Source organism: Corapipo altera, unplaced genomic scaffold (assembly GCF_003945725.1).
Source record: "Corapipo altera isolate COAL_440 unplaced genomic scaffold, ASM394572v1 62, whole genome shotgun sequence".
NCBI lineage: Eukaryota > Metazoa > Chordata > Aves > Passeriformes > Pipridae > Corapipo > Corapipo altera.
This window is the reverse complement of record NW_020884894.1, coordinates 10,318,826-10,332,227: the sequence shown is the minus strand read 5'-3', so window position 1 is coordinate 10,332,227 and position 13,402 is coordinate 10,318,826. Positions and strand designations below refer to the sequence as shown.

The window sequence follows — 13,402 nt, the reverse complement described above, 5'->3', positions numbered from 1 at the left end:
ACCCCCAGTCTGATCTGGGACCCCCCCTCAGTGCCATCTGGGGCCCCTCAGGGCTCTGGGACCCCTCAGCTCCCTCAGGGTCCCATGACTGCTCAGCCCCACGGGGCCCTTGGGATGACTCAGCCTCATGGACCCCAGGGCCCCCCTCACCCCACTGACCCTGCTGTCCCCCACAAAGCTGTGCTCCCTGGTGTGCAACGAGCCGGTCCTGACACACTCGAGAGAGAGATGCTGGTTATTAACTTCCAAGCCGTCGAGCCCAAGTGCTCAGGGCTATTCCGCAAATCCAGCACGTCCCACTGGACTTGCCGTGTTGTTATTCACACACAAAAGTTCAGTCAGTAAATTCCCAAACACGGCCGCTCTGTTGGGTTGATTGGTAATTTCCATACAAATCACATAACCCAGGTAACTTCTACTCATGCTCAGGGGAAGGGTCTTCACCTTCTTTTTGACCTGCAGGTGTGATTTTTAGTATTATAATGAAGATAGTTCAGGCCTAAGATACGTGGACCTGGAGTACTTTAGCCAAGTTAGTGATGTCTAGACATATGTCAACGTCTTGATTTACTACATCCAGGATGTCCTTGAGTAAGGGATGATGGCTTCTGCCACTTCCACTGATTAGGTCTCCTTTCATGCTGATTAGGCTTCAAAGCATACAAAGATCAAACATCACAAACCATCCTGACTTAAGACAATCTTGGTATGTTCTGCATTTTGCAACACTGTGACTCTCTTCAGCCCCACGGGGCCTGGGACCCCACTCAGCCCCATGGGCCCCCAGGGATGATGTTCCCCCTCCCCATGTTCCTGCCTTGGAGGGATGGCCATGGGGATGCACTGCCCAAGGATGGATGGCTCCTCACCTCCTTTCCGGAGCCAAACCCAGCTCTGAGGGCTGCCCAGGGGAGCCTGGGAGAGCTGCTCCCACCGAGCAGCTCCGAGGGCTCCCTGCTGGGCTTCGGGGCTCTGGGAAAACACTCCCTTTGCAAGAGAATTGCCCGGAAAGTCCTTTTCCTTGGCAGGGAAAACCCAGTCCCTGCGGGCTAGCTGTTGTGCACAACAGAATAACGAGGCACATTCCTTTCCCCTTTCTTTTCCCCAGCTACGAAGTGCCACAAACCCCGCAAAGTTTGCTTGGTAACTGCCTGTGGGCTTTCTTCCTCATATCCTTTGCCCATATCCAACAAAACACTCCACGTCCCGGCCCTGGATGACCTGAAAGCAGGGGGATGAAGGATGACACCTTGCAGGGATGCTGACGGCTCTCCTTTCTCTGGGGAAGATACAAACACGACACTGCCGGGCTTGTTTTCCAGCCTGGCTGTCACGTCATTCCCGAGGCGGTTCGGGTGGAGTGGGGCTATTTTCACACTCCTACCATGCTTTTAAAAATAGCTGGGTTTATTTCAATACTCCTGGGATCTTCGGTTGTTTAAAATGATTAGTAAGTCATAATGTAATAAAAGTTGTACCTGCTGATGCACACTATTGTCATCAGCTTCTTCTCCACGTAATTCCCAATAAAGCATGGAAATGTGTGAGGGTTGAGAAGGGGCTGCCTGGGATGGACCTGACAGATTTGGTGAATTGTACAGTTCCCTGCAAGAAAAATTCCCCAGTTCTTGTTGTCCCCACACACTAATGGTGCTGCTGGTGCATTTTCAGCCCTCTTACCCCCACCTTTTTATTCTGGAGATGTTTCCACAGCCACACGTCCTCTGCACTGTCCCTGGGAGGTGGCTTAGCCTGTGTCTGTCGTGTAAAACCTTGCACGTGTCCCAATTTAAGTTGATCCTGTTATTTTAGGCTGTTTCTCAAGGTCATCCCAGCTTGGTGCCACCAGCGTGTGCCTCTCCTCTGCATCCCAGCTGCTACAGCTGGGTATAGAGCAGTGGGCTGCCTCACCTTGGCCACAGGGATAAGTGCTCTGCAAGGATGCATTTCCCTCAGGGGATGCATCTTCCATTAGCTGCTTCCTCACAGCTTTGTTTCCCCACCAGCCCCATGAGAACATCAAACAGAGGCACTTCCAGGCCCATCACCACTGGAAAATGTCAAAGAGCCAACATGTATCCAACTCTTGGGCCAGAACCACGGACTTCTGAGAACTTTAATCAGAGCAGCTCGCTCTTGTATTATTTATGCCGTGGTGGTGCTCTGAGACCCACTGGAGCCAAGAGAACATCACACCAGACATCCGCACAAAGCCGACATCCGCCTGGCAAAGCACCCAGGGATGAGGCTGGGAACTGTCTGCTCATCCACATGATTCACTGCCTGCCAGGTCAGGCACTCAGTTTGGCTTTGTGGTCACCCCCTATTGGCCCCTGAAACTTGTGAATCCATCTAGAGCCATTCCTGAGGCTACAGCAGGGAGTTTTCTCACCTGAATAAGTGCCTTGCTCCTTGGGGACACCAGCTGTGGGCTGTGAAGCCCTGAGTGCCGAGGAGGCCCTGCAGCCTCTTGTCCCTCTGGGCTCTGGGTGCCTGGGCCCCCACCAGCACTGCTTCATCCCGTCCCTCAGCGGCCACGCCAGGCCAGAGCTCAAGGTTGTCCCGGGAAGGCTGAGCAGAGGTCGGAGAGGGAGGATGTTCAATTAAAGCTGCTTAAAAAAGAAATCCAACTTTCCATATGCCTCTCTGGGGAATAAAAAAGCCCCAGAGCTGAGCGCAGATGGGGTGCCAGGCGGGGGACTGAGCACAGCCCCCACGGCAGAGGTGACTCCGGCTCAGCTGTTCCCACTGCCTGCGATCCGCAGGGATTGAGGTTGACTTTTGGTGTTTCCTTATGGAGAGTTGGACATTTGGCTCGGCAGAAATCCCCACGCAGCTCAGGCAGTGGCCAGGCCTGTGACACAATGTCCTCCAAGCTACTCACGGCTGCCAACGCTCCCTCTGCCCCAGGGTGCCGGTGATGCAGGAGGCGGCTCTGCTGGTGCCTGGGTGGGCTCTTCCATGGGGACACCAGGCTGGAATGGTGGCACTGGGGGCCATGGGAGGGCAAGGAGACATCCCCCTTCTGCTGGTGGCCCCCACACCGACCCATCCAGCTGGGAAAACCCAAGTGCATCCCCACAGACAAGGAGTCATTCCCTGGCCAGCACTTTCTCCGGGGGGAGTTTCCCTGGGCAAAGGACTGGAGGATTCAGCCATGGTGTGGTGGAGGCGTCGGGTGAAGTGGTTGGGAGGTTGGCCCTCGTGTCGCTGTGCCACGTGTGCCATCTCACTCACACAGCTGCCCAGAATAGTGTCACCATCTGGTTCCAGCTGCCCAGGACGTGGGAACCTCCCCGGCCCCTTCTGCGATTACAAAAAGTGAATTCAAACATCAACTCAGCCGGACTCGGGCAGCCTTTATCCCTTTTTTTTTTCTTTTTTTTTTTTAATAATTCAGGTTTGTCTCTTAGAGAAGAGAGAGGCAGATAATGTCTGCAGAGCATTTAATCTTCTGCCCAAAGAATAGCAGAGAGCAAATTAGGATCTACTCCAATTAATTTGCCTTGATGGGCAAAATCTGGAGAGCGGCCATATCTGGGAATTAGGAACAAAAGCAGGGAGTGTAAAGTAGGTCACCGGAGTTTCATAACCGGAATGAGGGGTTTTCACAGCACACTGGGTGCTCCAGAGGTTCCTGTTGCCGGGGTCCACCAGCCTCTGTCCCCCAGATCCTCAGGTTTCAGCCTGGACAGCTGCTTTAAGATGCTGCCAGTGTGCAGGGAGCCACTTGTTTGTTCTGGGGGCAGGAACGAGGACGTTGTCCCTTCCCACAACAGGACACAGCTGCAGGGCTGCCCCAAACCTTTGGACCCAATGGAAAGACAGGCACCAGCTCATCGTCCCAGTTCTGGAGCACCCAAAGAGCTTTCGGATGGTTGGCTGGTTGGCACGCCCATCCTTGCTGTCACACTGCCACTCTCAGCCCTGCAGCACCTTCTCGAAGGAGGATTAGGCGGCACAGGTGGCAGTGGGGTTTGGACAGTGCTTTGCTAAGGACTCTTGCACTGTGGGGTGTCACCAAGCAGTGGTGACCCACAGGCCCACCCCAGCCCGGCACCCTCAAATCCTAATCCCAATTCCCCAGGCCCATCAGTGCCTACAGGCACTGTGTGCTGACATATTCTGGTGTCACCTTCCAGCCGCAGGACACGTGTGGAAGCAGTGCCAAGGGTGTGAGCCATGTGACACGCTGGTGCTCAGGACACACAGTGACACGGCTAAGGGTGAGTGACACGTATGGCGACGTCTTCCAGGACACGGTACACGCGAGGCGTGTCTTTCCACAGGCAGAGTGAGGCGCCCGGAGCGTTCGGTGGGTGACAGCGGCTTTGATCCTGGGCTTTGATCCCAACGGGATGGAAGCAGCACGGTTTATTGACCGCGAGTGTCACCGCCGTGGTGACAGCGTGTCACAGCACCTCGCCGGTGGTGCTCCATCTCCCCGGCTGCCTCCCAGTGCAGGACCCTGGGGAGCCCCCCCGGCAGTGATCCCACCGCTCCCATCCCCAGGGAGGTGCCGGCGGGGCCGCGGGCGCTGCGCGGTGCGTGGCCGGCGCCCGGCTGGTGTTTATCCTCTTAGCCACCCTGCCGGGATCCGGCACTAATTCACTCTTAAACACAGGATTGTCGGGAACCGGGAAGGGAAGAATCGGCGGATTATCCCCCCAGCGCTGGCGTTAAACACGGGGAGCGGCAGCTGCTGGGTGAGGAGAGACAGGGTGGTGTCTTGCCCCATGTCCCATGGGGCGCCAGTCCCACCATCCCCCAGCGAGCCCAGATGTTTTGTGTCCCCCCCCAAGTCAGCTCCAGGCTGGTAATGAAATAAATAACATGAAATAAATGTGAGGCTGCCCATAAAGCTGAGGGATCCACAGCAACTGCCCAGCCCTGAGGGATGCACCACAGCACAACAACCCCGGCAGTGTTTCCTGGCCCCAGAGGCTGGCACGGGACTGGGACAGCCAGGGTGACATCCCAGAGGTCAGGGGTCACACGTGACCAGGCCTCACAGGAAGAGGTTTAACGATGAAACAAACAATAATTTTCCCTGGCCCAACAAAGACAGCAGTAACTGAGCTCCTCACTCACACACTGAAGGCTTTCGGCCACGGGCCAGCGGGAAAACACTTCCCTGGGCCAAAACTGTGTGCCCAGCTGCTGGAATGTGTTTGGGACAGCCTTGAGGTCACCCCAGGAATCACAGAAATGGCAACAAGTTGCTACTCACGGCAGGCACGTAGGAGCTCATCGCTCCTGCTCGTGGCTGAGCCTGGCACAATCCACAGCGTGGTGGCACTCGTGCTGGCCAGAGGATTTTTTCACCTTTCCCAAGTGGGATCTTTTCCCACATGCCCAACAGATCTACCCACCACTGCTGGGAGCTGGAGTCTGCACCAGTGAGGAGCCTGGGATCTGTGCAACAGCTGGAGTGGCCCATCTGCAATTCCAGTGGCCCTTTGGGTGCAGGGGGGCCGATGGCTGTGTCCTGGAGAGTGGGGAGGCCCCTTGCCAGCCCACGCGTGGGGGAGCGGGTTTGCACAAAGGATTTTTTTAGTAGCTGGGAAAAAAAATCTTAACTTTTCAGCATTAACAGGGATGGGAATTGCAGTGTCTTCCACCGATGGGCACACAAGTTTAACCAAGTTAAACTCCCACACATCACCTTGGTTCAACTTCAACAAGTCCCACTGGGACCTGGATGAAAGCTTCAGTTCCGTGTTTTTTCACCTCTATCACTTTGGCTAAAAAAAAACCCCCTCTCTTCCCTGCAAACCCCAGTTTTCTTCATGACCGTGAATACAGCAGGACTTAAATAAAAGGATTGGAAAATAGGATTCCTCACAGAAAATGTTGCTGGAGTTGCCCATCAGAGGACAAGCTACCAGCTGCAAAAAAGACAAAAAGAGAAATACACGTCCTGTGCTTTCCTAAGGTGACCTTTACAATGAAGAAACCATTTGATTCACCCCTAGAGGGAATATCCTCTATGCCCAGCCCTGAAAGCAGCTGTCAGGGAACACCAGGGCAGTGGGAATCCCCAGGATAGCCTTCCTGGGGCTCCTGGGGACAGAGCCACTGACCCTCCCTGCTGGCCCTGCTTGGTGACTGATCCAGGGAGCATCTCCTCTCCAATTCCCAGAGCTTGGGAAGGGTGTGAGGGACATCCCGTGGCACAGAGACAGGAGAAATGTAAAAGTGTCTTTTAATATAAATATAAATCCATCTGAAGTGCTGCAGGAGAGGACCGTGCCCCGCGAGGGATGCCCAGGATGGAGGGTGGGCTCAGTGGGTACCTCTTCCCGGCCAGCACCGAGGGGACCGACCCGGGGCGTCCCCCGGGCACCCCCGGGCAGGCAGGGCTAGAGCCGGGCCACCAGCAGCGGCAGGGCCAGCAGGGCCAGGACACGGGGGTGCAGGGGGGTGGCCGAGCCCCGCAGCGTGGCCTGGTTGGTCTCAGCGGCCGGCGAGCCCCGGGCGCTGGCCAGGCGCCCCCGGGAGCTGCACAGCTCCTGCAGGTTCCCCTGGAACTGGATCTTGCGGGACTCCTGGCGCAGCGACTCCCAGATCGCGGACGCTTCCACGGGGCATTTCGACAGCACCTCGCTGGCACAGGTGTGGAAGTCGTCCCAGGACCTGGGGAGGAGGGTAGGAGTGGGGGGAGGGATGCTGGTAGCAGGTCACTCGGCCTCCCAGCGGCTCCCACAGGGACGGGGACACTCACTTGCAGATGGTGTCCAGCTCCTGCGCCTCCTCGCCGCCCTCCTCCTGCTGCTGCCGGACGCTCTGGGCCATGCTGTCCCCCAGGCTGATGAGGCAGCCGGCGAAGCCCTTGTAGATGGTGTCGCACTGCCCGGCCATGCTCACGGGCTCCTGGCTCGCGGCTGGGGGGGCACAGAGAGGAGAGACGGAGCTGAGCCCCCGCGGACCCCCCCCGACAGCATCGCCTGCCCGGCTCGGGGGTGGCTGGGGGTGAGGGTGGCACGGGGTGGGGGTGATACCGGGGCTCTGAAATGTGGCGAGGGGCTTCTACATCCCCCCCGGCACCCCCTCCCTGGGCACTCGTAGCGAACCTTCGCTCCTGGCCCGGGACCCGGCGCGACACAATGTGACGACCCCGCAGCGATGCTGCCATTAGCCACGGGGCTCCTGCCGGCCGCGTCGCCTCGGGCCTCCCCGGCTCTCCCCGGAGCCATCTGTCCCGGCCTTTATCCCCTGACAGCAAAGATTAATTTGTGACTACAACGGAAAAAAAAAAATCAGCAAACAAAGCAAAGGCTCAGCAAGCTGGAGTCCCTGCTCCGACTGCAGGGGGAGAGAGGGGGAAAGAGGAAAGGAAAAGGAAAGGGGAAAGGGGGAAGGGGAGAGGGAGAAGGAAGAGGAAGGGAAAGGGGAAAGGAAAGGGAGAATGGAAGGGGAAGGGGAAAAGGGAAGGAAAAGGGAGGAAAGGGGAAGGGGAAGGGGGAATGGAAACGGGAAAGTGGAAAGGAGAAAGAGGAAAGGGAAAATGGAAAGGGAAGGGGAAGGGGGGAAGGGAAAGGGGAAGGAAAAGCACAAAAGGAAGAGGCACAAGTGCAACTCTGGCTGCTTTGTCCTGAGAAGCCTCAATTCCCTGCTCTGTTCCACAAAGGATTCACCACTGGCCATGGGATGATGGGTGACAGGGTGTATTGGCCAGGGTTGTGAGTGCATCCATGGCTGGGGGAAGTCCCAAAAGAGCCAGCGTGTGGCTGGGTCACCAAAGAGGTGTGTGGCCAGGTCACAGAGAAACCCTGCGTGGTCCCCAGCTCTGCCCCCGGGGTCCCACATGGCCAGAGAGATATGGGTTCCCTGGGCCAGTTCATGGGAGTTGCGAGACTTTTGGAAGTGCCATGGGTGTGTGCCAGGGAGGTCTCCAACTGAGGACAGTCCTGCTGGGGACCCCTGTGGGAAGGTGACCCCAAAAGGAGCTGAAAGTTGCCCGGTGGCTGCTGAGGCAGCCAGGATGTCTCCAGGGAGCCGTGTGCCTGGCTGCTGGCATCCCATGCCTGGGCCCCTGGAACAAGGTCCTGAGCAAAGCACCTGTGGCCGAGACCAACAAGCCTGACAGCCCATCACGGGGCACAGCACGTGTTTGTGATGAGAACCCCCGAGCACATTACCAAGGCCAGTCTCTGATGTCAGACACGTGGGGCACAAACATAGCAGGTATCGATAAAGTGGGACCCATTGCTCCTCTTTTGACCCAGTCAAGCACGTTTCCCACCAGCCCAGGGACACCAGCAGATGCCTGCCCTCAGCCGGCTCATCCCTGCTCCTCTGGGCTCCTCTAATTCCCGGCACGAGCCCTTCCCTCTGCCCAGCTCCCTCGGCACAAGGCTGGGCAGGGCAGACAAGGAAGGAGAAACCAGGAGGGTAAATCATCTCCACTACCCCGCTGCAAAACCACGGGGAAAAACCTGCCCCCCGGCTCCGTCAGGGAGAAAGCCCAAAGGAAACGCAGGGAGGAAGTTTCCCAGGGCGCTGCAGAGCATCGCTTGCTCCCAAGCGGGTGCCGACGCGGCCATCCTGCGCCCGGGGAAGGATCGGAATCACCCACCCTCTGAGCCTGAAATCCTCCCGAAGCTCGGTGGCCCCTGTCCTCCACCCTCCGCGCGGCCGGACCAGGTTAACCCCAGCCCTCCCTCCCTCTTCAGGGCAGGGATGTCACTGGGTACCGCTTTGCCCCGCGTCCTCCCTCGGCTCACGGAGGAGCGGGAGAGTGTGGAGGGGACGCGCTGGTGCCGGTGAGGTGCAGGACCTGCTGGATGACCCTTCCCCAGAGGTCAGGGCGACAGAGGGCAGCAGGGAAAGCCAGTGGGAACATGGGGTGAGCACGCGGGGCTGGTTCGAGACTGGAGAACCGGAGCAGAGGGACCCCGGACAGCGCTGCAAAGCCGGGTCGGAGCATCGCAGGACACGGGAGGAGGGTGGGTGGATCGCTGAGCCGCGGGACAGCCGGGCAGCCCCGCTCCCCGCCTGTTCAGGGGGTGCGGGAGGCGCGGCGGTGCCAGAGCCGGAGGCGGCCGGGGGTCCCGCTCCCACCCGCCATCCCCCCCCAGCCCCGGCGGTGTCCGCCCCGCAGCCCGGCCCGCGGCACTCACCGAGGTGCAGGAGCAGCGGGCACACGATGCCGAGCAGCCGCCAGCAGCCGCCGCCCATGGTGCGGACCCCGCGCCGCCGCCGCCGCCGCCGAGTGCTCCGCGCCCGCCGCCCGCAGCCCCGGCCCCGCTCCCCGCCCCCGGCACCGCCCCGGGACCAGCCCCCGGCACCGGCTGAGCCCGCCCTGCCGAGGGGCGGAGGAGCCCCCGGGGCTGGACCCCGCTCCTTGCAGGAGCGGCTGGTGTTAGAAGGGACCCGAAAGACCAACTCGTTCCGACCCCCTGCCATGAGCAGGGACACCTTCTGCTAGACCGGGTCGCTCCAAGCCACAACCTGACCTTGGAGACTTCCAAGGATGGGGCAGCTTCTTTGGGCAACCTGCGGCAGTACCTCACCACTCTCACAGGGGACGATTTCTTCCTAATATCCAATCTAAGCCTGCCCTCTGTCACTTTGAAGCCATTTCCCCTTGTCCTGTCACTCCATGTCCTTGTCCAAGGTCCCTCTCCAGCTCTCTTGAGCCCTTTTAGGTATTGGAAGGTGCTCTAAGGTCTCCCCAGAGTATTTTCTTCTCTTTTCCAGGAGGGAGGAGCAGCAGGAGACATTTTTGCTGTGAAAAGGAGAATTAGTGTTCACTTTCCACAGCTGGCAGCCCACCACCACCTCCTGGCTTTCCCAGGAAGCAGAGATGGCTGGACTCACACGGGAAAGCTTGAAGAGACACTCAGGAGAAAATCTGGGAAGAGAGAGGGCATCCTGGCCTAGGCTCAAGCCTGGAGATGGTTTCATATCCTCAAAGGCCATGCAGTCTTCCCTCCATCACACAGCAGAAGAAGGTCCCCACTTTTTTTTTTTCTCAAAAAGTTTTTTATTGAATTGTTCTTAATGTTATTTCAAAAAAAAAAAAAAGAAAAACAAAACAAAAAACTCAAACAAAAAAACCCCAAACAACAAAAAACCTTCAAAATTTAGATAAAAAGAAAAACCTTGGTGTAAGAACCGAAACTAATGCCTGAAACATGGACATGCTCTGATGCACAACAGAACCAGTGGCCCCCCCGGGGCTCTGGCAGCTCACTGCTGTCTGAGCACCCCAACCCAGAGCCTCCCCTTGGGGCATTCCAGAGGCAGCACCCCCTGCCCGACCCTGCCTCGGGTGGGCCAGACCCCCCCACTGTGGATCTGGAGTTAACCAACTTTGGAGTAACTAAGAACTAACTAACACCTGAACTAACCGCTCCCGCTCGGCTGGTCCTGCGCCTCGGCCCCGCGGGGAGGAGGAGTTTGAGCCCTTCACTAAGATGTGGGTACAGGTTTCTGGTCAGCCAGGAGCACGTGTCGGGGCTCAGCGCACACCTCCCTTCTCCTTTGCTGATGGCAGCAGACTCCAGACTTTTAAAGGGGTAAGAAAATCCATCGGCTTCTGCTGCGTGCGACTGGGACTGCCAGCCAGGCCTCGGGGACGGATGGGCAGGTGAACGAGAGATTTAACTCTCTCAAAAAGAGGCTATTTAGGAAAAAGAAGCCAAGTGAACGTTCAGTGACTATTTGGAACTATACACAGACGGCGTTCGCCTTAGAGACATCACACGTGTGTCAATAGATTTCCTGGCAAGAGCTCTTAACACAAGCCATACGTCGTTTGTAACTACTGATCTGCTGGGTGGGCTTGGGTGGAGCAGCCCACGAGGCAGCCAGGTCCTCCTAGGTCATGCTGGGGGTGACCAGGCCCTGGAGCATGATCATGAGGCGACGTGCAGACTTGCCCAGAGGGTTGTGAGGTTCCACCTGGAGGAACTGGAAGAGCTTCTGCCGCACCTGGTTCATGACTGACCCCATGTGGTCTCGGGTGATGGGGTCACTTTGGTCCAGGTGCATCACTGCGTCCTCCAAGTAGCTGAAGGAGAGAGAGCAAGGTTAGAACCAAACCCAACAAGTGAACCCAACCCTACTCGGTTCATTTTAGCATTGAAGATGCACAGTTCTGCTCCCCACCCACCTGAACTTTGAAGTATGTTCAACAGTCAGGAAATAAATTTTCCTGACTCACAGCAGAGTCCACCTATCCCTTCCTTGACATTTACGGGCAGCCTACAGCTCCCAGCCTGCCCCACCTGCCACACAACCTGGCTGCTGGAACCAAAGCAGGAGAAACAGCAAGAACTCCTCACAGTGCTGGAGGTGGCTCTCAGTAGATATTTTCTTTGATGCCTTTACAGTGTATGCAGAATTAGTCACTCATTAGACAGCAAAACCCCTCAGCAGCAAGGCTCAGTTCGTGTAGGGTTATTTTTAAGGTCTATCCAAGAAGAAGTAGGGGAAGAGCAAGACTTTTACCAATAAGCCTCTCTGAAGCTCAGAGCCATCAGCTTTCAAACCACAGCCTCAGCAAGGCAATGTGGTCACTGCAGAAGGTTTCCACTAACAGACCAGTTTAAACTTCACAGCAGCAGCTTTAGCCTCAGTTACCAACTTGGCTGCAACTTGAAACTCTTTTCAGTTTTTCTGGTTTGCTTTATCTCTATTAAATCAAGTTTTTAACTCAACTCATTTTTCCATCCAAGCCACATCAAAACCTGTAGGAACCTTAACAAGCTAGTTTTTTAGGGCAGGTAACAGGGTTTTGACTCACTCACTAAAAATGTTCACGGCAAGTATCAGCACAGTCACTATTTTGTCACACAAGCTTTGCTTGGAACATCTACCAGACACTATTGGAGTAGCTCCTGCTGCCACCTCCCACTGAGCCTTTCTGGGAGTCACGACGAGAAACTGCCAACACAAAGTCCAGTGACAGGTTAAGAACTGAGGACAGAGCAGAGCTGCTCTGGATACTATACTATCCAGGGAACATGGCACTATCCCTATTTTTGCCTCCCCAGAGGAATCGTTCCTTGGGGAAAGGGGATCACTGCACAGACTGCAAATATTTACAGGCTGCGATCCCAGAGGTACCAGCACCTACAGCTGGGTACTCCTTGCACTACTCCCTCTGGGCAGCAAAGCTTTCCGTGGCAATGCTGACATATTTTTCCAAGTTCCTGGTTGTAAACATGCCAGCAACAGGCTACAGAAGCTCCAACTTTTGTTGAAGCACCACCTTTCACTTCCAGGCAGTGAATTTAAAGCCAGTGCCAGAAACAGAACCCGACGCTCTGATCATACTCACTTCAACTTCAGTTCTGTACGAGTGCCCAAATCCGAGGAGAGCTGCTGGATGAGGGAGAGCAGCACAGGCTGGGACAGCGGGCAGGGATGCTGTCCAAATACTTGCTGAGTATCCACAGTCTCACAGACATACAGAACCAGGTTGAGATCAGCTGCTGTTAGAGCCTGCAAGGAAGACACAGCTAGAAATGCAGAGGAACCAACAGGTAGATGAGGGACACGGGACCTGCCCTCTGCCCCGAGGCACTAAATGGCTCAACAGCCTCCTCTGGGAGCAAACTCTGCTCCTGTGCTGTTCATGCCAGCAGGGCCATGTTTAGGCTCCTGGTCTATGCTCTAAGGATACCTGTGTCTGTTCCAAGCTGAACAGGGTACAACCAGACAGAGGGGAGTGGGTCAGCAGCATGGAGAGGGCCATGCTTGCAGCCCCTGTCAGCCCACAGGCACGGTAGTGTTATCATTCACAGAGGAGTTTGCCAGCAGCAGCTCAAACACATCTGCCTACATATCCAAAGGCAAAGGCAGGGTCAGGCTCCAGCTGGTAGATCTGCCTGGAGAGGCTTATGAAGCTGCTGCTCCTCAAGGGTGCACCATGTGCCACCACGATGGCAAAACACACTGGTTCACTGGAGTGCTGCCACTGTCCTGACAGGGCACGGGCAGGGGTGAAGGAACTTCACTGTTACCAAACCGTGGAACCTGCATGGCTCTGGTTCCACCTGCATGAGAGCAACTCAAGCAGTCCACTGCCACAGGTCTTTTCAGTCAACTCCTGTGTAAGCTGAGTGGGACTATATCCCCACCCCATGGAGCCCCTTTTCCTCCCCATTCCCCAACAAGCAGCGACTGACTGCCAGAAAAACGAGGTACCTGCTGGAAAGCTTGGTTGAGGTGTCCCTGCTGGAGCAGCTGAAGGATGTGAGTTTGCTGGGACTGGAAATCCAAGTGAGTAGAGGGGATGGGCGTCCCGGCTGCCGAGCGCATCGCCTGGACGATGCTGGAGGTGACAGCTGCCTGCTGCTCCTTCATAGCCAGGCTCACTTCTCCTTTAACCACTCTCTGCACCTGGGCCAAAATAGACTCCTGCATGCTAAAAAAAACAAACCAGAACAAA

At 56.6% G+C, this 13,402-nt stretch overlaps 2 protein-coding genes across 3 annotated transcripts in view; both read right to left on the bottom strand.

The window, feature by feature from the left end:
• Positions 1–6,187: 6,187 nt before the first annotated feature.
• On the bottom strand, positions 6,188–9,201 carry NRN1L (neuritin 1 like). Of its 2 annotated transcripts, none has more exons than XM_027646677.1 (3): positions 9,123–9,201; positions 6,725–6,884; positions 6,188–6,636 (listed from the first exon to the last, which is right to left on the bottom strand). In XM_027646677.1, the coding sequence occupies exons 1-3, from the start codon at positions 9,178–9,180 to the stop codon at positions 6,363–6,365; spliced, it is 492 nt and encodes a 163-aa protein (XP_027502478.1). In that variant the 5' UTR covers positions 9,181–9,201; the 3' UTR covers positions 6,188–6,362. The 2 variants fall into 2 exon arrangements, with proteins under 2 accessions (XP_027502478.1, XP_027502479.1); XM_027646678.1 differs by lacking the exon at positions 9,123–9,201 and adding an exon at positions 7,074–7,305.
• A 1,444-nt stretch (positions 9,202–10,645) lies between these two features.
• EDC4 (enhancer of mRNA decapping 4) overlaps positions 10,646–13,402 on the bottom strand; it is a 29,535-nt gene continuing 26,778 nt past the window's right edge. The window contains exons 28-30 of the mRNA XM_027646966.1: positions 13,159–13,378; positions 12,290–12,453; positions 10,646–11,017 (exon numbers count right to left, since the gene is read on the bottom strand). Coding sequence (XP_027502767.1) covers positions 10,825–11,017; positions 12,290–12,453; positions 13,159–13,378 — 577 coding nt within the window. The 3' untranslated portion in view covers positions 10,646–10,824. The remainder of the gene's footprint in view (positions 11,018–12,289; positions 12,454–13,158; positions 13,379–13,402) is intronic.

What these genes read in the sequence shown, in the direction of transcription:
- NRN1L (XM_027646677.1), bottom strand. Translation starts at nt 9,180, where the DNA reads ATGGGCGGCGGCTGCTGGCGGCTGCTCGGCATCGTGTGCCCGCTGCTC. An exon ending in CCCGCTGCTCCTGCACCTCG is followed by an intron (nt 6,885 to 9,122) that starts GTGAGTGCCGCG and finishes GTGCCCCCCCAG; the next exon opens with CCGCGAGCCAGGAGCCCGTG. An exon ending in GAGCTGGACACCATCTGCAA is followed by an intron (nt 6,637 to 6,724) that starts GTGAGTGTCCCC and finishes CCTCCTCCCCAG; the next exon opens with GTCCTGGGACGACTTCCACA.